The sequence below is a fragment of the Mauremys mutica genome, chromosome 8 (genome assembly GCF_020497125.1).
Source record: "Mauremys mutica isolate MM-2020 ecotype Southern chromosome 8, ASM2049712v1, whole genome shotgun sequence".
NCBI classification, from domain to species: Eukaryota; Metazoa; Chordata; order Testudines; family Geoemydidae; genus Mauremys; species Mauremys mutica.
In genome coordinates, this window is record NC_059079.1 from 2,643,097 (window position 1) to 2,663,839 (window position 20,743).

Genomic DNA, 20,743 nt, shown 5'->3' on the forward strand with positions numbered 1-20,743 from the left:
CTTTACCACAAGAGCACACTGCAGCATGTAGAGGGCAGGCTGTGATTGTCACTCCAAGGTGGATGGTTTTGTTTGTCTCAATACCGACAGGCCCCGGGCTTTATGAATCAGCTGCTGCAGCTCTGGGCCAGCCGCCCCCCGTCCCCTTGGCGTTCCAGGTACGATCTCCCCATCCTGCCCGGGGGGGGCCCCCTCCCCCCATGCCCAGGTTAAATAGAGTGGCCGACTTTGGAGGTGATTAGTAATAAAATTTTAACAAGCATCCCTAGGAGCGTCTTTCTGTCACTTTTATGAGGCCATTTACGGCGGGGAGATATAGGAGTGCCTTCCATCTCCCCCTCGCAGGAGGGGCCGAGACACGGGAGCCGAGTGTAGGGAGGCCAGGGGCTGGGAGAGGTGGCTGAGGAAATACCCAGTCCGGATGGGCTACTCCTCTTTGCCCTGATCTCATTGGTTTGTTCAGTTACTTGTTTGGCTCCTTCCTGAGCCGCTGCCTGCCAGAGCACTTCCTGTGGGCTAGTGTGGCTCACCCGGTGAGATTGGGCACCTAAGCAACTGGCCGTTCGCTGGCACGCTCTGAAGGGACCCGGCGAGGATAAAACGGTCCCCCCTAGTTACCAGCAATGCCCCAGATTGCTGCCATCTAATGCACTCGCCCCGTTCTCTGCTGCCTGTCCGCTTTCTGCATCTCACTGCGGGTGGGCAGTGCAAAGGGAGCAATCGCTGTCACTCAGGCGGCGTGTGTTCGCACCGCGCTGCCGGGTTCGGGTTGCAAAGCCTGCAGGATACATTTTTACTTGGATTTCATTGCAGTGCAAAACAGGGATATTTCCATGGACCTTTGCTTTTCCCAACACCTAAATTTTGGGCCAAAATTTGCCCCAACACAATTTCCCTCTTAAAAGAAAAAGAATTAAGAAAACCAAAACCCCATAAAATCATACATCCCCTCCCGGCTTTCTGCGTGACTGGATCTGCACCGAGGGCATATTCTGCTCTTGGTTACTGCAGAGTGAATCTGGAGGGACTCCATTGACTCTGATAGCGTCAGTGGAGGGCAAGTGAGAACAGAATTTAGTCCCAGCTCAGCAATATGCATGAAAGCTAGAATACCTCTTTCAGAAGCTGGAATAAGTTATAAAGAATAAACCATCGCGTTTCCTCTGTGATTACACATCCAAGCCCCATTCCTATTTGAATAACCTTAACTGTACCAGGGCTGTGCTCTGCTGTAATGCTTCATCTGTGAACACTTCTGCCTTTGATTTTAACCCAGCCAAACTCTTTAGGAAAAGACCCAAATCCAGCCAGTTTCTGTGTTGAACATCAGTGATAATCCCCCCAAAGCACACCACTTCCAGTGCAGAGCCAGAGCCTATCCGCTGGAAATAGAGCTGGCTTGTGTGAATGCAAGCCCTTGGGAGAGATGTCTCTGGCTTCCTAGATTCAAGCAGATCTGGTGGTTGTTTGTTATGGTAGTGTGTGGCGGCCCCAGCAAAGATCAGAGTCCCATTCTGTGAAGTACGGTACTAAGGTAGCAACAGACAGTGCCTGCCCCACGAGATAGACAAAGTGGGAGGAGAAGCCAAGGAACAGATGGGAGGAGAAGTAACCTGCTCAATGTCTCACAGCAGGTCAGCGGTGGAACCAGGTTCCCTGCCCGCCTGGTCCCATGGCCTGGCCACTGGACCACGGTGCCCCTCAGATGCTCTGCCAATCTCCTTTTGGGCGGTATTTCCGTTTCCTGTCCCAGCCTAGGGCATGTGGAACCAAACAGGAGAAGGTGACCAACGCTTCTAGTAAAGCTTGGGGCTGAGTTTTGGGTGGAAGTTCGGGCGGGTTTCCTTTTTGGGTTTTGTTTTATTTAAACTCCCCTTCCCTCCACCCCCCCAAAAAGCCCTTAGAACAATAAAAGCAAAAAATAAGAAAACAAAATTGGACTAAGTGTCTGCTTCATAGCTTATTGCGAGCAGTTCACCACCCCAATAACAATAATCTTAGTTCAGGTTCACATAGTGTGTTTCATCTTCAGTGCGCGGTGCAAACACTGAGCCTGTGAGACAGGTATTAGTGCCTCCGTTTTACAGACGGGGAAGCTAAGACGGAAAGGTCCGGACTTCCTCAAGGTCACAGTGGGAGTTGAGAGGAGCCGGAATTACAGCTTGCTACCATCCATAGCTGTGCTCAGACTACAGGTCTCTGTTTCTCCCGCTATGTCTGCAGTGACCTGACTGGATGGACACGAGAGCCAAGGGACATTTCTTGACTGAAAAATGTGATTTCATCAAAAATTGACATTTTTGGCAGGAAAACATCAATTTCAACTAAATATTTTGATTTTCCAATTGGGAGAAGAGAAACGAATAATTTGGTTTTGTTGTGTTGAATTGTTTCCTTTCGATCAAAAATGTTGACATTTTCCATTTTGACATTTCTGATTAGAAATGTTTCAGAAATTTTCGTTTTGCAGAAATTGTCCCTGTTGTGACCTTTTCTACCAATTCAGAGGAGAAAGCACTTCTGAAATGTTTGCATAGAAGGAAAACTCTGTTTTTTTCTAACACCTCTAAGAGGCCCTGCCTGTCGCAAGTCACTGATCCTCTGACAGTTCCAAGCAGTGGGGTGCAGCAGCAAGTGGAACAAGCAGGAGATGCCGAAAGCTCATTTGGGTAGAGTGGGATGTCAGGGCAGAGAGAGGTGCCAGTGCTGGTCATGCCCCTGCGGTGGGAATGTCCGTCCTCCCTGCTGCCCTGTCCCGGGATCACCGGGCCTTTCCGTGCACCGTTCCCTGCAGTGGGAATGTCCGTCCTTCCCTGCTTCCCTGTCCCGGGATCACCGGGCCTTTCCGTGCACCGTTCCCTGCAGTGGGAATGTCCCCCCGTCCCTGCTGCCCTGTCCCGGGATCACCGGGCCTTTCCGTGCACCGTTCCCTGCAGTGGGAATGTCCCCCCGTCCCTGCTGCCCTGTCCCGGGATCACCGGGCCTTTCCGTGCACCGCTCCCTGCAGTGGGAATGTCCCCCCGTCCCTGCTGCCCTGTCCTGGGATCACCGGGCCTTTCTGTGCACCGTTCCCTGCAGTGGGAATGTCCCCCCGTCCCTGCTGCCCTGTCCCGGGATCACCGGGCCTTTCCGTGCACCGTTCCCTGCAGTGGGAATGTCCCCCCGTCCCTGCTGCCCTGTCCCGGGATCACCGGGCCTTTCCGTGCACCGCTCCCTGCAGTGGGAATGTCCCCCCGTCCCTGCTGCCCTGTCCTGGGATCACCGGGCCTTTCTGTGCACCGTTCCCTGCAGTGGGAATGTCCCCCCGTCCCTGCAGTGGGAATGTCCCCCCGTCCCTGCAGTGGGAATGTCTGCCCGTCCCATGCAGGGTGGCCAGGTCGCTAGAATCACCCTAGTGCCAGAGTTTTGCTGGGAGGCCTTGTGGCAGAAGCGGATGGGAAGCTTGGGGTGATAGGCTCCCTTGCCAGCTTCCCAAGCTTGAGCATGGGGGAAGCCCTGTCTGGAAGGCAAGCAGAGGGCAAAGGCCCCCCACGTGCTGGGGGTGCACAGAGCGGACCTGCGGGTGGGGACAGAGCCTGCTCGGGGAGGAGGTCAAAAAGGCAAAGTTTCCTGGGAGGTGAATTATCAGTGGGAGCAATATTGGCAGGTCAAGCACCTCAGCGCTGGGGTAATAGAGTTAAGGTGCCGAGCCTGGGAGGGAGCCCGGGTGAGGAGTGCAGCATTAAACCAATGAGCACAGCTTAATCTGCCCCGAGCAAGGGCAGCGGGGTCTTTAATATTGTGTCAGGCTCGCAGGGCCGCAGTGGCGGGTTATCCTTCATGGCAGCTAATGCCACCGGGCTAACTGAATTAGCCCCTCCTTCAACGGGGTGAGCATGGGGTTGCCGGGAGGCCGATCGTGCCTCGCAGCTGCAGGGAGAGCAAGCGAGAGCCTGGAAATTCAATCAGGTGAGGAGGCTGCCGTGGTCCCCAAAGACACAGATGTTCCCATCGGCTGGATGCTCCGTGTGCCGGCAGTGGTAGTGGTGGGGGAAGCGGGAGAGCCAGGATGGGAACCGGAGGGGAGTGTTTGTCTTGCTCCCGCCATGGGGAGAGCGCCCCCCTTAGCCCACCGCTTGGTCACGCCTTGCTCAGAGGGTGTTGGTCAGCTTTTAAAGCGCCACAAAGGACCCTACCCTGTCCCCTGCCCATAACATGCCCCCAACCTGCCGGCTGCCCCTCAGAGCGCTTGGCACTGGCCGCCTGCCCTGCATCGCTGCGTATTTATATCGCATTAGTCACCTCTCTGTACCCCTATGGAAAGTGACTTGCTCAAGGCCACACAGTGTATCTGTGGCAATGTCGGGGATGGAGCCCAGGCATCCTGGCTCACAGTGCCCCCTGCTCTAATCACTGGACCCTCCTCTCCTCCCAGTTCAGAGCTCAGTGGTCCTGCGGCCAAGGCCCACCTGCTCAAACCACTAGACATCACTGCCTTCCCAGAGCTGGGAATAGGCCCCAGGAGTCCTGACGCCCATCCAGTCTCCTTCCAGTTCCAGTGTCTCCACCTGAGCGAGCGGTGGGAATTCATGTTTGTGAATAGCTTTGTACTGGTTATTAATGAGAGCTCCTACTTACAGGGGTAGACACGTCTCCCCTTCCACCCCCACCCTTAGAAAACCTCTCCAACATATAGCTGGTGTCTCCAGTATTATTATTATTCGTTTCTTTTTTATTACCCTAATTCTGTGTCCTCCTCGACACGCCTGAAACGAAACCCTTTCCAAACGATAGCCATGGTGAGCAAACCCCCCAAAGCAGGGTACCTGAGAGGTGGGCCCAGGAATGCAGGCTAGCGAGCAGGGTCCTGGGTTCTATTCCTGGCTTCACCACCTGGGTGACCTTAGGAAAGTCGCTTCTCCTCCCTGTCCCTCATTATGGCCAGCCGTAGATCTCCTGGAGCGTGCGATGTAAGAGCCGGATATGATGATTATCTCTGCGTGCAGCAGCAAGGGCACAGCATGCATGGATGATACAACTGATGCTACCTAGCCCCATTTCCCAGCCGTTTGTCTAAGCCAGTGCAAAAAAGACTCCCATTTTTCTCACCCATTATACAAACAAACCAATCAATCAAGTCTAAAGCCACAAGGAGTGATATGTCACCCTCCAGAAGTTATTTTTGGTGTCTCATTTTTAATGGCATCATCTTTTAAACCAAGTTAAAACATAACTCCTAGTTAATACATAATAACGTAAAGACCGGGGCTGCTGTCTGTGCACTGCTGCTTCCTCATAGGATGGAATCCACAGCTACGCAGATGTGTGTCATGGGCCATATACTGCTCACATCTAACAGGGAGAGTTTCCTTTAGTTCAAGTGGAAAGGGGCCTTAGCTTTTGGACCAAGAGGGTGGGTGTTTGTTCCCTGCTGTAAAGAAGTTTAAAATGTTCAGCACAGAGATGTTCAGGTGCGCCATAACAGACACAGCAGAAGAACCCTAAAATCCCAGCTGGCTGCAGATTTGTTAGCAGAGTGACAATGGTTTGCCCCGAGAGGAGAAGGGACTTGCCCAAGGTCACTCGGTGAGTCATTAGCAGCCTACAATAGACTCCAGGAGGCCCGACTCAAGTCTGTGATGCCTATGCTGCGTCCCCTCCCACGTGGCCTCTCTCCTCTCCTTATTTGGGGAGGAAATGGCAGGATTCTGCTCTGTCTTAGGGGCTAGGCATGCCGAGGCCACTGACTCTGGTGGGCTCAGGAGAAAGGGATGCCCGGGGGGCTGAAGGGCTGCGGCGGGCCAGGCACCTTTCCCCTGACACTCCCACCCCCGGGGTCTCTCACCCCTTTTCCAGATCAGGCCTGGCGAACCACATGCTAAGGAATGAGCTGGACAAGGCCACGTGCTTTGGGGGAGTCTCCTTCCATCACAAGCCTACAACCCTTCTAGCCCCCCTAGTGCCAAACCCCCTGATCCCACACCCTGCTGGCCCACCTGGCATCCACCTGGGCTCCGGCGCATAGAGATGCCAGCCACAGCCCCTCCCTCCCCCCCCTGCCTCCTCTCTGGCCTCCTACCTCCTTCCCCGGTGTGCGCCTCCCCCTCCCCCCAGGCTTCCACGCGGTTATAAATGGAGGCTCTGGCTGCCTTTAAATAGTCATATCTATCAGGCGAGCTCACGTCGGCCATAAATTTTACAGTAATGATGATTTTCTAAATGGGCCGACTGGAGCTATTTCCGCTTCAGCCTCCAGTTACTGCACACACGTGTCATCCCCCCTCCCGGCCCTGAGTCTTCCTCTCTCCCTGGGGCCCAGAGGCCCATTTGTTGTCCCCCTAATTGTCATTTCTCCTGCGTGCTCTTGGGCAGGGGCTGGAAGTGGAAGTGACCTTGTCTCCCGATCAGCTTCGTGCTGGGGCTCCCACCCTCCTGTGTTCCTGCCTTACAAGAGCAAGGCAAGGAGGTGGTTTCGGCATGTGCCGGGGGGGTGTACGGGGGACAGGGACAAACCAGATGGCTCCAAATATGGCAGAGGGGACTGGCTACAGAGGCACAGCCATCTGGCTGTCGTTCCTGCCAGCCGTCCCCTCCCCAGTCGTGTGAAACAGGCCGGCGCGTGAAAGCTGTAATTATGGGTAATCCCTTCTCACTGCGCATGGTTTGAATTTGGCACAACAGGAATGTGAAAGGGAGAAGGGGAAATACTGACCAGACCCTCGGAGGGGCCAACATCTGCATGAGTCATCAGTGCACATCTGGCTCCAGCGCTGGGATTGGAAGCTCCCGTAGCGAGTGGAGATGGAAAAAACCGTTGCCGCACCAAGTGTAGTAAGGATGGGCACAGCCACCCCACCCCCACCCCCACCCCCAGGGGACGTTGGGCTGACACCACACTCGTTATTCCTTTGGCCTGACCCTGCCCAGATGAGCTGGAAAATGCAGAACTAGGTTTGTTTGGAGGACGGGCCTCCTGTTTGCATCACAGTCATAGAATCCTAGAATCTCAGGGTTGGAAGGGACCTCAGGAGGTATCTAGTCCAACCCCCTGCTCAAAGCAGGACCAAGCCCAGTGCGCCAGGATAACCTAGCAGCGTGACACTTTCGGAGCCACAGGGCGATGGGGCAGTGCGGGCTAGAGCTTAGAGGTGGCAGAGGTTAGGAGTTGGGAGTCCTGGGTTCTGTTCCCAAATCTGCTGCTGACTCGCCGTGTGACCTTGGGCCAGACATGTGGTTTCTTTGTGCCTCGGTTTCCCCATCTGTAAAATGGGGTGGATAATGCTCCTCTCCCCCCCACCCCATGCAAAACGCTTTGAGATCCTCTGTGTAAGTGCAGGGTCTGATTTACCCTTTCAACAAGCGGGGTGATGTGATCAGACTCCTCCTGATATGAACCAGAGGTGGTGTCGTGCCACTCAGCTCTCTAATGAGGTGCTCCGCAGAGCATGTCTGGAGCTCGAGGGCTGATCTCTGCCGGCATGTGCAGGTGGGAGCAGGGTGCCGTACATGGCGTGTCCTTCAGTCAGTGAACATGGGTCATTCCGGGGCAGATCAGGAGCTCACCTGTGGCACAAACTGCACCTGTTTGAACATCAGTCTGTGGGTCAGTGACTAGCTTAGGTCTAGGATGTAGCTTATCAAAGGGAAGGTTAAGCAGTGACTTGCTCACAGTCTACAAGTACGTACGTGGAGGAGAGATTTCTGACAGCAGAAGCAGCAAAGTGTCCTGTGGCACCTTATGGACTAACAGACGTATTTGACACACGACACATCCATCCGACGAAGTGGGGATTCACCCACGAAAGCTCATGCTCCAATACGTCTGTTAGTCTATAAGGTGCCACAGGACTCTCTGCTGCTTTCACAGATCCAGACTCTGATACCTGATAGCAGCGGGTTCTTTCATCTAGCAGGAGAAGGGAGAGCATGATCCCATGGCTGGACGCTGAAGCTAGACAAGTTCAGACTAGAAACAGGGCACAATTTTTTACCAGTGAGAGTCATTAACCATCGGACCAACTTACCCAGGGGTGTGATGGATGCATCATCACGGACGGGCTTTAAATCAAGACTGGCTGCCGCTTCCTAAAAGCTCTGCTCCAGCCCAGACACCAGGCCTGGACTCAGTGCAGGAATCACTGGGGCAGTTCTCCAGCCTGTGTTATGCAGGGGATCAGACTAGAGAGCACAGTGCTCCCTTCTGGCCTTGCCATCTGTGGAGCCGCGACTCTGGCTTCTTTCACCAGCGCTGGGAAATCCGACGGCATTTGTTTTAAAAAGCAAAGTGCAGAGAAGTCCCCTTAAAGTGGGTAAAAGGATGAACTGGACAATCTAAGAGGAGAGCTCTGTGCAGGGACAGTCCTGCTCCCAAGAGAGCCCAGAGCCCATCTGTGGCAGGGCTGTGACCCTTGCTTTGCATCCTGGGTTTCTCCCAGGCTCAAGTCACACGGCATCTCCAGCCATCCCAGCTTGTCTGCAGTAACAAAGTGACACCCAGATGCTTTGCTCAGAGGAAGAGGGAGGGGCTTGGAGGGCGCCACCAGGTATGGGGGGCCCGTCACTGCATGGCACGGGGTGGGGAACGGTGAGAGGGGTTTTAAGAGTCAGTCACTGCCAGCGCCTGGGACCTCTTGTTCGTTGTCTTCTTCTAGGAGTTTGCTTCTGCTCTGTTCCCCTGCTCGCTCATTGTGTGTGTGGCAACTGGGTGCTGGAGGGGGATGCCGGAGTCGGCGGTAGATCCCGAAGGGGGGTGGATAGACGAGATGGCGAGAAATCATGGACAGGTTCCAAAGGGGAGCTCTGTTTTCATCCCCAGTGAACTCTGCTCCCTCAGACTCGGAGCTTGGTCTCCTCTTGGACTGGAACTGAGCCGGAGAAGCTCTGGCCAGTCAAAGCTCCTTGGTGTGCGTGATGGATCCTGCTCTGGCTCCTGGACAGGACGTGATGGAAAAGACACGTTGATGTGCTAGTGAAACATCCACTGGACATTCCTTGGGTAGCAGCGTAAGCTCAGAGCGTTTACCGCCTTGTCCCTTCCAACACGCTCCCCGACTCCCTGGGTGTATGATTTGCCCAGCCGAGGAGCTGTGTGTGTTTAATTTGGGGCTGATCGTTGTGAATTTTAATGTAGGTGCTGCTTCTCTTTCCTAGATTTTCTAGTGGACCTCACTGTGCATCTGCTACCCAATCTCCATCTCTTCTAGTTGTGGGACCCCCCACCAACACTGCTGTGACCCCTCAATCCCTCCTGGCTGATCCAGCATTGAGCTACCCAGACACACGCTCTGCCAGTGCCCCTCAATCCCGACCTGCAGCCCCCCTGCTATTCCGGCCCTGGGATTCCTTACAGCTGTAGCAATAATGCCTTTATCCTGTTACAGGGCTGTCATCTTTTAAAGATCTTCCCCATACCCAGTACAGAGGAAGAATTATGCCCTATTAATAGTACCCTGATTTTGTATGGCAATATCACTTTATAAACTTAAAATAGACAGGACCACTTTCCTGAAATGCAGCTACTTCTGGGGTGGAATATGGAAGCTGTACCGTAACACGAAGTGACAAAGGCTTATTGTTTCTCTTTAAACCTGTGGGGGAAATGTGGGCGGGGAGACAATGATACGCTGAGTTGGAATTTAGCCAGGATGCTGGGGTTGCCAAAGGATCTTTAGTGAGCACTGGCCATCAGGGATCTTTGTTTTGCATCTCAGTCAAAAGCCAGTACAGCACCCCTACCAACGAGAAGCAAGAGTGCCCCTGTTCAATCATCCACTCCCTGTTCAATCTTCCACTCCCCTTCCTGCAACAGTGATCTCCCACCTACGCCAGAAACAAGCCTCCCTCTGCTTCCCAAGGCTCACGAGTAAGCCCAGGGGTTTCTGAGCGCCATGAAGGTGTCCCAGACATTGTCTCTCTTCCAATCCATTTTCCTGATGATTTCTTTCTTGTTTTTTAATTGATGAGGGGCAGGTCTAAGGCGGGTTGCCAGCGGCACCAGCCAAAGCCTCTCTGGAGCCAGAGGCCTCGTGCTCGGGCTGTGGCGTGTAATGAACTCTCCAAGGACTCGGGTTGTGCTCTATATGAGCTGAAGAAGTGTCTGGCCCAGCTGTTAACTGTCCCATTTAACATCATAAATTATTAACCTAATTTTGAGGAGGGTCGGTGACGGCTCGTGCTGGTCTCGTCAGCCATTGTGCAGCCTCCGCCTCAGCTGCTCGGCACGGGCCTGGGGGCTGGAGCAGCTCCAGTGGGGTCAGTGCAGCTGCTTGGTGGTCAAGGGGTGGCCGCTGGCCTGTTTTATGGGTGTCCTGAGCAGCTCGTGAGGTCCCGGGAAGCTGATTATGTGCCTGCCCTGTGCATTTCTTCCCTTCTTCCCCCCCGTCTTTCTTTGAGCATGAGCTCAAATTTGTTTTCAGTTTGAACAGCCGCCTTGCTAACCACGAGGGCAGGGGGCCAGGCACAGCCAGGATCTGTCCCTGGTGGCAGTGGCTCCCCAGTGGATACAGGAGCCCCATGGGCAGCCCCGGGGCTGGGGGAATGCAGCAGGCGCATCCCTTTCCAAACAGACCTCTGCGCCAGGGCTCGCTGCAGCATCCCGAGCTGGCAGTGGATGCTCTTCCCACTTATCCCTCTGACACTGGCTGCTGTTCCCCCCGCCCCTCTCTCCCCAGTTACCTTTGACCCTTAGGAGTCTTGGCCATGAATATGATTTATTGTTATACCCCGGCTAGTGGTGTGACAGCCCTGCCCCTACAGGATGGAATCAGAGCCACTCAGCTGTGTGTCATAGACCCTCCGATGCTTAGAATTTATGGGGATTCTGCTTTAGCTCAAGTGGCAAGAATTTGTGGGTTGGGAGCAGGACGGGCTGGGGCTGTTCCCGGTCTTTCTGAGTCAGGTGGTTTCTGTGAACTTTCAAGCAAAATGGAAACATTTAGTTTTGGTTAAAATTTTTCACAGATTTTTCAACAAATTGAAATGAAATGAAAAAGAACCACCTTGTGTGTTGTGTCCCCGTCCCTCCGCCCCGCACACACCCAGACTTTCTGCTTCCTTTCCAAAAGAGCAAAGGGAGGGAAAAGTGAAAAATCAAACCAAAATAAGCATTTCGAATGGAAATGAAATGAAAATTTTTGAAAAATTTTAGTCAAAAAATAGAAAAATCTCAGCAGAAAGTGATTGATTGATTTACCTGCCATGTCTGTTTCTGTCTAACAGCTATTTATCACTGAAAAACTATATAGACAAATCTGTTTTGACCAGCTGTGCTATCGAGTCCTGAATGGCCTTGGGTGCTGCCTAGTGATAGCCCCGCTGTCTTGGCAGGCTGTGTCAGAGTGAGTGAATTCCTGTAGCCTCTGCCTGACAGGGCACATCTGCACACAACAGCTGGGAGCGCGCAGCCCCACGCGGGCAGACAGACACGCTTGCCTGCAGCAAACAGCTGGATGACCCCCTCTCCTCCAAAGAAAAAGGGGTAATGAGAACTCAGTCCTTCCGAACCCCAGCCCATTCCAAGTGCCGAGGGCTCAATTCTGCCCTCTCTTGCTCCTCACGAGTGCTACCAGACTCCCATTGATTTCAACGAGACTTACTCACAAAGGAAGGTGAGCGGAATCAGGCCTCGCCTGAAGAACTAAACCCACAGGATACAAATATCCTTTACTCAGGAGGTCCTCAGGCCCATGAAAGTCAGGGGGAGTTTTGGCTGAGTCAGGACCACAGGCTGCAAAGGGAATGTCAGGAAAACCCCTCCATTCGCCGTGGGCCTAGAGACCGATGAAGAGAAGTGGCAGTGGATTTTGTTCTTCACACTCAGACACCGCACAGACCTGCTGCGTGCCCACCACACAGCACTCAGCCTATCCAGGTGTAAAATCCTCTGCACGGCAATAAAACACTCACATCTAGTCTATATATTTTGTAATCCCTTTAAAGGTTTTTTTTCTTTAAACCCCTTGCCCCAGCTCCCTCCCACTCTCCCCCCCAAAATTATTATAAAGAATTATTGCCATTAGTATGTCTTTCCCAGTGAAAGGAGAAAATCGCCTCATTCATAATTTATACCCTCAATTACTATTAATAAAGAAATATTTCAGCAGAAAATCGCCTGGGAAAATTACACGTAACATTGCATTAACATTCTATTTGAACATTTTCATCACATTTGTTATAGAGTTAATAAGAGGGATATGCTCCCCTGACTTCTTCATGAAATTATGGGCTGCCTATGAGAGTTTAATCTTTTAGACTTTATATAATATATTCACTTTACTAATTGAGCTATCCAAGGAGCAGTTAGGGATGTTCTTAAATGTGGAAGACAAAGTAATCAGGGCCATGACTTCCTGACTGGAGGATCCGCTTCCGGAGATGAGGAGCCACCCCTGTGAATTACACACACATGCTCACCTCTTCTCGCTTACCTCTTCTTCTTAAAGCTCAGATTCGTCGCCCCACTACAGCCATCCCCATCACCACATGCTGATCTGGTGCCCCCTCTGTTGGGAGACGCCGGGGGGGAGCTGGCCTGGGCGGGTGCTCTCTGTTCTTCTGTTCTCCCGGATCAGTTACTGTTTGCGACTTTGGGTGTCTTTGTCTGAGATCTAGGGCCGGTCATGCTCTGCAGTGTTGAAGAACTTCCAGCCAGCCCCGGATGCCAGAGTATCTGAAACGTGTGTTGGGTCAAAGGGAACAGGCAGGGGAGATAAGACTGGAGAGTGATAGCGCATTCACCAGCTCCTTGGAGAGGGTGTTTCTGAATGTCCTGAATGTGATTTGCCTCCACCTGGAACACCATGTTGACCCTCCTTCTGGACGATCTCCTTGTCTCAAAGGAGCTGAGCCCCAAGACAGCTTAGGTGGGGAAGAAGCAGAAGGCTAAAGAAAGCTACCTGGGAGCGGGATTGGTGCAGGAGAGGGGACCTTGGAAAGGCAGAATGAGAGAACATGGCTATCGTGAAAACATTCGTAATTACAGCTCATTGGGCCTCAGATTCTGATTGCAAAAGTTACTGTAATTTGTACTTAGAAGTTGTAACGAGAACAGCATCTCTCAAGAGTGTTAAACAAAGGAATGTGTGTGAATAGAATCCATAAGGCACAGAGTGTGTATATAGACTGTGTGTATACACATCTCTGTGTAGCATATACACACTTCCCACCCCTACGGTGTAATAATCTTTTCCCCTGCTCCAACCAGCAACCTCAAACAATGAACATTGTCTCACCCTGCACTGCCGCCCTTTTACAAATAGGGAAACTGAGGCAGAGACTTCAGTAACTTGCCTACGGTAAGATGGCCAGAGTAGAACACAGCCCCCTGTCTTCCAGTCGTCCCTTCCCACGAGACCCTCCTTCCTACGTGCACACCATCCGTGTGTGGTATCAGGCCAAGGGTCTGATCCAAAGCTCGTAGGAGTCGGTGGGAGGCTGTCCCTGGACTATAACAGACCTCGGTTCCTGGCCCACACCGGGTGGAGGACGCCAGGTCCTACTGCGTCGTCTGAACAGGAGGAGGGTTGTTGGCTGATCAGGCATAAGCCCATGCAGCCCGTGCGTGGGTGCAGAGGGTCCACCATCGCCGAGCAAAGGCCAGCTGCCCCGGCTGAGAGAGAGCACAGGACCCAGCTGCTGCACTCGGAGCTGCTCCCTTCGGAGTGTCCTCAGCAGCTCTTGGATCCTCTTTGAGACGGGCAGAAGCCGGGAAGTGGCACCTAGCTGTTGCCAGCTGCAACCTGGCACGGCATATGTTGAGATGCTGATTGCCAGCCGTGTGCGTGGGACCCATGTGAGAGCAGAACCTGCCCAGAGGTCCAGGCTGGGAGAACCCTGCCCTCCTGTTCGCTAGCATTGCAGAAGCGATTAAAAGGTGCTGTGGATCACGTGGCAAAGGCCACTGCAGAGGGAACCAAAGAGAAGATTTTTTGTGCGTCAGAATTCGTTAGCTGGGATTCATGAAATAACGCCCGACCCTTCGGAAGGCCCATCTGCGCAGGAGGGAGCCCAGGCGATGGCAGGATGGGCGGCCCTGCCTGTCCTGCCCTGTGGGGTGGCCACAGGAGCTGCCAGCCAAGGGACCTAGCACCTGTCTTTGATCCCCTCCAGACAGCCCCAGGCTGGCTGCAACCGGCATGAGAGTGAGAAAGTGGGAACGGGCTAAGATCCCCTCGATCCACCCCTCCAAGCCTCCCGCCGCCCGTCAGGAAGAAATAAAGCGAGCAGGCGTTGCTGAGCTTGGCAATTGAATCCCCTCCCATGTAACTTCTGTGCGTCAGGGCACGTGGGACCTCGGGCAGAGCCCCCGCAGGGCGGCAACCCTCTTTCTTCTGGCTCCTTAGCTAGCTCCCCCCGCCCCTTCTGTGGAGGAGCCGGAGGCAGGCAGGCAGCATCGGCCTCTGGGGAGCCCCTGGCCCCCTGGGGTTAGCGTCTGGACGCTGGCCCATCGCAGGGGAGGTGGCTGCCGGAGAAAGGGCCCAATGGAGCCATAATCCAGCACAGGGAGATCAAGGCTACGTGCCGGGATTTCCCTTCCCCCAGGGCGTCAGGGCCATGGGGACAGGCGCAGACCGTCTGGATCCTTAGCCCTTCACTGGCTCTGCGGTGCGTCCTAGGGGCCAGCGACTTTGCCGTGCCTCTTGCCGACCATGGCAGGGGATTCCCGGCAAACCAACGGTTTGCACCCACGTTTCTGCCCCACACGAGAGGAGCGGTCGGGGACTTTCCCAGCGAAGGGCGTCAGGGTGTGCACAGGCACAGCCACCCCTCTCCGCAGGGGATTGAACGGGCCGTGGCAGCACCCCCCGTTGGGTGGCTCAGCCAGGCAAATGGTGAGGCTCATTTGGCAGAGCGCCGCGTCGGCCAGGCAGAGAGAGGCCTTCCGGGGCAGTCTGCTTGCACCTTGTCACGCGGAGAGAGCAGAATCTGATACCGAACAAAGAGGGTAAAGACAGAAACATTAAGGCTGGAATGCTCCAGCATCACTTAAGAACAGGACACCTGGGTCCCCTCCGCAGGCCAGGTTAGCTGCCGTTGCTTGCGCGGTGCCTGCTGTTCACGTAGCGAGCTGTGCCTCGGGCTCCCTTCGCAAGCCCAGCAGCACTGCATTTCGGCCTTGTCCCTCCACCCCTCCTGGGACGTCAGAGCCAGAGCCAGGGGGGAACAGACCGCGTGTCCTGTAAACGCCTGCGCTTGGTTGTGGGCAGGATGGAAACAGGACAAGGCTTGTAAACAGCGCTCCAGCTGGGGGAAATGTAGCCTGGTGGGGTTGCAGCCCCGGCGCGGCAGGACACGGTGTCAGGGCATTGTCGAGGGAGAGGAGAGAAAGAAGCGGAGTAAACAAACACAGCTTGTCCCTTTTTCTTTTCTTTTTCCATCCCAGTGTTGTTATTTCAGCCGGACAATTGCTCTGCAGATCGAGGGAACAAGCTGGCTCCCAGTGCCTCCCTTTCGTATTGTGTTTTCTCATGGGAATTTGTCCTTGCCTCTGTGTGTGTGTGTATCTGTGTGTATGTGTATAGACAGCAAATAGTCTATATAAATATATTTATACTGAGGAGGAGTAGATTTACTTTCTTAAAACCCAGGTGAGTCAAAATATGTTGGATTTTGCTACTGTGGAAGATTCTGCTTTTCCTGAGCACGTGCAGCACACAATAATGCTCGTGTATGCACGTGCTTGTGCATACGTGCGTATAGGTTACAGTCGGTACGTTTGTGCATGCGTGCAGACCTGCACACTGCATATGCATCTCTTAAGGACAGGGAAAGCTTATGGAGTTGGAACGCTTTGCAAGGCTTTCCCCCATACAGAGAGGGGGAAGCGAGTTGCCTAAAGTCTGTGGCAGAACTAGGAAAAAAAACCCAGGAATCCTGACACCCAGCCCTGTGCTCTAACCACGAGATCATCCTAGGTCTCAAGAGTCAAATGCGTTAAGCGTTTGGGTAAATTCTGCTTTGCGAGGACCTGGTCTGCGCTGAAGGCTGTGCGTTAGAGGCATCCTAATTTTCATGTCTTCATTTTATTTTTCCCACATCTCTCCCTCTCGCTTTCTCTCTCTCTCACACACACAAACCTCTATTGGAAAAACGATTTTAATACCCATGGCACATTGTCCGGGTGTGATATAAAATCCAATGGCATGTGGCATTTGGAAAAGGTCACTTCTCCCATCAGGATTCATTATCCTGCTTCAGCCCAGGAAGCCACAGGGTTACCAGACCCCTTGCCCCCTCCCATGAGGCATTTGGAAAGCTGAGAGCGGGGATGAGGAGGCTTCCTGGGTAGGGCTGGAAATGGAGCAGTGTCAGCGTGGTCCCTGCAGCTCCAAAAGCACAGGCTGCGGCTTCTCCAGGTAACAGGGATCTCCCTCTGCCGGCACTAGTAGCAGGTCCTGTATCCTCTCCGTGGAGCAGCCACTAGAGGGTGCTGTCACGCGCCTCGCTTATCATTTCCGCGACAGTAGTGCCAGAGGCCTCAGGCGGGGACGGGAGGGTAACGGCTGGGCCGTGTTCCGATTGAAAGAGGGCAAGTGCTGGCCCCATCTCCCACTCCAGCTCAGCAGTCCCAGGGGAACGTTGCCTCTTCATGTTGAGTTCACAGGCAGGTCCGACTGCCCTCCGCTGGGTGACGTCAGCGCTATGTAGCTGTGCCTACAAAGCGGCGGATTGGCCTGGGGCCGGGTGGGAGTTCTATCCCCAGCCTGCCCCCGTCTCCTGAGCGGCTGTGCTGGGTCACTCTGTTGACTTCAGAGAGGTCACTGCAAGTGGAAAACTGGCTCAGTGACGCCAGCAAAGTGAGATCACGCGTGTGTTTGGCCCCTGTGGTTTCCTCCTGGTTTGTCCATCCAGCAGCTCCCAAGAGACATCAAGTGTCTTCCATTCTTCAGCCCAGACCTGTGAAACGGCCAGGCCGGCCCCTCCGCGGCCTAGCTGATGAGAGGAGCTGTGAGAGCTCTCATCCCAGCCCTGCCGCTGGAGACCAGTGACCCTGGCCACGTCACTTCACCTCCCTGCGCCCTAGCTTCCTTCTCTGTGCGTACGGCTCCTGTCGGGAGCCTGGCGGTGTGAATGTCTGTGCGTTATCCCCGGGGTGGGGGCAGGTTAGGGTTAGGCTGGGACAGTCCTCTCTGCCCGTGTGCTTTGCAGTCTCTGTTCCTGCCTCTGCATGGACCTAGAACGAAAACGCACCTCTTCCCTGTTTCACTGGCTTTATTTCCCACTGCGCTGGTTTTGAAGCGTCCCTTGGGCTGATCCTGCGGGGAGCTCTGCTGCCCGGCGAGAGTGGAGAGGAGAAACCTGGGCAAGTTCTGGACGCCCAGCTCCTCCACGGTCCCCCTCCCTCGCGTGGCCTGCCTGGCCGGCTCCTCTTAGCACTTGGGCCTGTCAGCTGGGGGCACTGAGTCCTCTAGGCCTCATCCCTGCTCTGGGTGGGAGACCCTCGGTGCTGTGCTGTGCTGCACACACCAGGCTTTCACTTCTGCAGAGCTGCGGTTGAACTTCGCTGTGGTTACAGTGAGTTTGATTAGTCTCAACCCAGCTCCTCAGAGAGCCTTGTCCCCACAAGTGAGCATCCTGGGCAGCCGAGCGTGGCTGAGGGTGGGGGAAAGGGGCAGGTCGGGACTGAGGGGCACTGGCAAAGCGGGGCGGGTGTGGTGCTCAGGGCTGGGATAGCAGGGGGCTCCGGGTAAGGACTGAGAGCCATCGGCTCCGTGCTCAGTGAGTTCCTTCTCTTCTGTGCCGGTTCCCATACGATGCCCATCGTTGTGGGATCTGAGTGCCCACCCCTCCAGCTAGTCCCTGCGCTACCCTGCCCAGCCGTTCCCAGGGAATCGCTGTGGGTCGCAGTCTGAAGCTGCCTTCAGGTCACACACATGGGGCAGCGAGGCAAATCAGCCCACTTTGTGAGGCCTTTGGAGATGGTGACTTCAGGCCTCTGTTTGAGGCCTGGAGCGGGGGGTACATTTTCCTAGTGGGTCGTGTCATCCAGAGCTGAGGTGGGGAATTTCTCTTATGTACTGCTGGGGATTTCCTCGCCGTTCCCATGTGTCCTCCTGACAGGTCACCTGGTGGGTGAGCCACAGGGGCTTGGCCTCAGGAGTCCTGGGTTCTCCTCCCGGCTCTGATACAAACTCCCTGGGTAAGAGTGGGCCCTGCCCCTCCTTGGGCCTTGGTTTCCCCACCTGTAGATGGGTGAGTTGTGAGAAGGAATGTTTGTGCCCTGCACTGAAGATGCGGAGCCCCAGGCGATTACTGGAAGGGCAAAGTCTGATGGAGGAGTGCGTCTTCCTCGGGGCGGGGGGCAGAGGAGTGGCTGTTCCAGGGGAGCAGAGAATCTGATGGTTTTTGCGGAGGGGAGAGGAGTTTGATGCCTGCTGCAAGATGACTTAGTGTGCAAAGGGTGATGGTAAGCGAAGCCCCTTCCTGCCATATAAACACCAGTGAGTTATGGGTACCCCAGCCTCTAATTATGCAGTCAGCCCCAAATAGCTCTGTCTAACGAGGCTGACAGACTAATATCTCAAGAGCCCTTAATGCGTTATCATCTCTCGCTGTATGACCTCATATTTATAACTGCTCTGGTGGGAGGTTGAGAAACGTCCTTTTCTCCCCCCCCCCAGAGCCCCCGCCCCCAGAGCAGGGGCTCTTCAGCCTCATCTGTTCGGATCAGGAGGAGAGAGGAGAAATCTCCCCATCCATCACCAGTGGAGTTCGCGCAATTAGATGATTAAAGACATTTTTTATAATATTTGGAAGAGGCTTTGAAACGTCTCTGAGAGCGTGATTAATGCCTGCTTAACCCTTCCCTGGCCTGGCTGCAGAGCCGGCCTCGGAGCAATGGGCCGCGTGCTGGGCGGCTGCACACAGCTCTGTTCCTCTTCGCTCCAGCTGGCGGTTGCACGGCCCCTGGCCCAGATCCCTGACAAGGTGTGATTCATGGGCCCAGGGCACCTGCAGGAAGCACAGGCCCCACGGCAGTTCCTAACCCAACTGGGACTTGGTGGTTTCTGAGGCTTCAACGGCTCAAGGGCTCAGGAAGTGAGCCCCCCGAGGCTGTTACGCAACAGGCTTCGCACACAGGGTCACACGCATGCTGCACTCCTGCCACCACGCACGGCCATGCTTCCAGTTCCATGCCCCACACTCAAGCAGGGCCCAGCCCACCCAGAAATGGATGGAGATGAGGGGTCTGAGGGTCTGACCCCCCTTAGCCCAACAGGGAGAGAGAGGTAACCCCAACCACCCTAACCCCACACGTCTGCTCTCCTCCGAGTTTCATTAGATCTGTGTCTGCCTGGCTCTCGCCCCCATCTCTCCCCTAGCTCTGTGTCCAGCCAGCTGTCTGATGACATTGCTAAGGTGCCTAAGGCTGGGACATCTCTTTAATCTCGGAAGGATTCGCACAGATTTTTGCAGCCACAAATGCTGGCTGAGCACCTGTGAAAGTCAATGGGATTTGTGCATTGGGGAAATGTTTCCCAGAAGTCCCATATGTGCAGTGGACACTGGCTCCCCGGCAGGCACAGTTAATAGCTAGGGAACCCTTTCTCTCCTTTTCAAAATAGCTGATGTTAATTGTTAATTATTCCAACATGGGAGTGGCAATTCCTCCTTGAACTTGGGAACTAAACCCTCCTCCTCCGGTCACAGTCGCAATATTTCATAATCTCAATTTCTTGTCAATTGATTGCCAGATAGAAGCGACAGCCAAAGAGGGCCACAAGCGTCTGCGACCACCACCCACCGTATGGTTTTAACTCTGCCCCTCTGTAAGTTTTCATTATTTTATTCTTCTTGTTGTTGTTGTTATTTAGAGAAACTTGAAAAAAGTAAGAAAGAAAGAGACACTTCCTGGTCGTACTTCCGTTTATAACTAGCTTACAAGGGGTTAATAATGATTAATAGCCGTTTTAATTAATGGTTAATCTGTCGTTAGAGAGTCCAAGAGGTCACAGGTTTATTATAATCATAGCTTATCACTCACTATGGCAGCTTCTGCTCAGATGCTTATAGCCACGTATCACACATACTGCTCCTATCTGTAACACGCCTGTAATATCATCTATTCACCCTTTGTAAACGACTTTAAAGGGTACCATAATTAAAGCATGACCAAAATCCTAATATGTCTGGAGTCAAAGAACCCTACAAAATGGCTGGGCAGGAGTTTGTTATTAGTTTTAACATTGTCTTAGTTGCCTGGTAGACACGGGAAACAGAAAGAGACCAAACTAAAAATACATCTGAATAGTGTTCTCTGTTACCGTGTGCAAGGACAGACACAGAGGGTTCATCGCACCACTTCTGTTCATTTTATAGTATCCGAATCCTCTTAAATCTTGGGAATTCCTGTAGCATCTAACCACTCCTCCGCCATCAAGGAACAGAGTCTGACCCCCGGCCCCCAGCCGTGAGGCCAGGCAGGAAGGCAGCCCTATTTCATGGGTGGACACGGTTTGCCCCAGGCCATCGTGGCATCTGCAGCAGCGCCAGGAACAGAGCCCAGCTCTCCTCTGACCCGAGCCAGTGCCAGGGCCATGAGCCACCCTTTGTGCCCGGAATGCTGGCGTCCTTGTTCTATTTCCCGTCTCTGCACTTTCCCCCTGGGAGCACCACCCGCGCCTGCTCCCCAGGGAACGCCACCTTCCTCGTCGCTTCTGTTCCCTCCAGTGAGCACAAAGGGTTCCCCCAAATCCCCCCTTCCAGCTCCCTTGGGGTTCTCGCTCCTGGTGCAGTCCACACGCCCCCGCCTCCCCCGCCCTGAGGT

General features: G+C 54.1%; 1 protein-coding gene across 5 annotated transcripts in view; it reads left to right on the forward strand.

Moving 5' to 3' along the window:
- The window catches only part of RNF220 (ring finger protein 220), a 327,623-nt gene that overhangs the window by 122,089 nt on the left and 184,791 nt on the right, over positions 1 to 20,743 (forward strand). The window contains exon 4 of one of the 5 annotated variants that reach the window (XM_045027125.1): positions 19,671 to 19,745. The exons of the other annotated variants lie outside the window; for them this stretch is intronic. Within the exon in view, the coding sequence (XP_044883060.1) occupies positions 19,671 to 19,745 (75 nt within the window). The remainder of the gene's footprint in view (positions 1 to 19,670; positions 19,746 to 20,743) is intronic. 5 annotated transcript variants of the gene reach the window in all.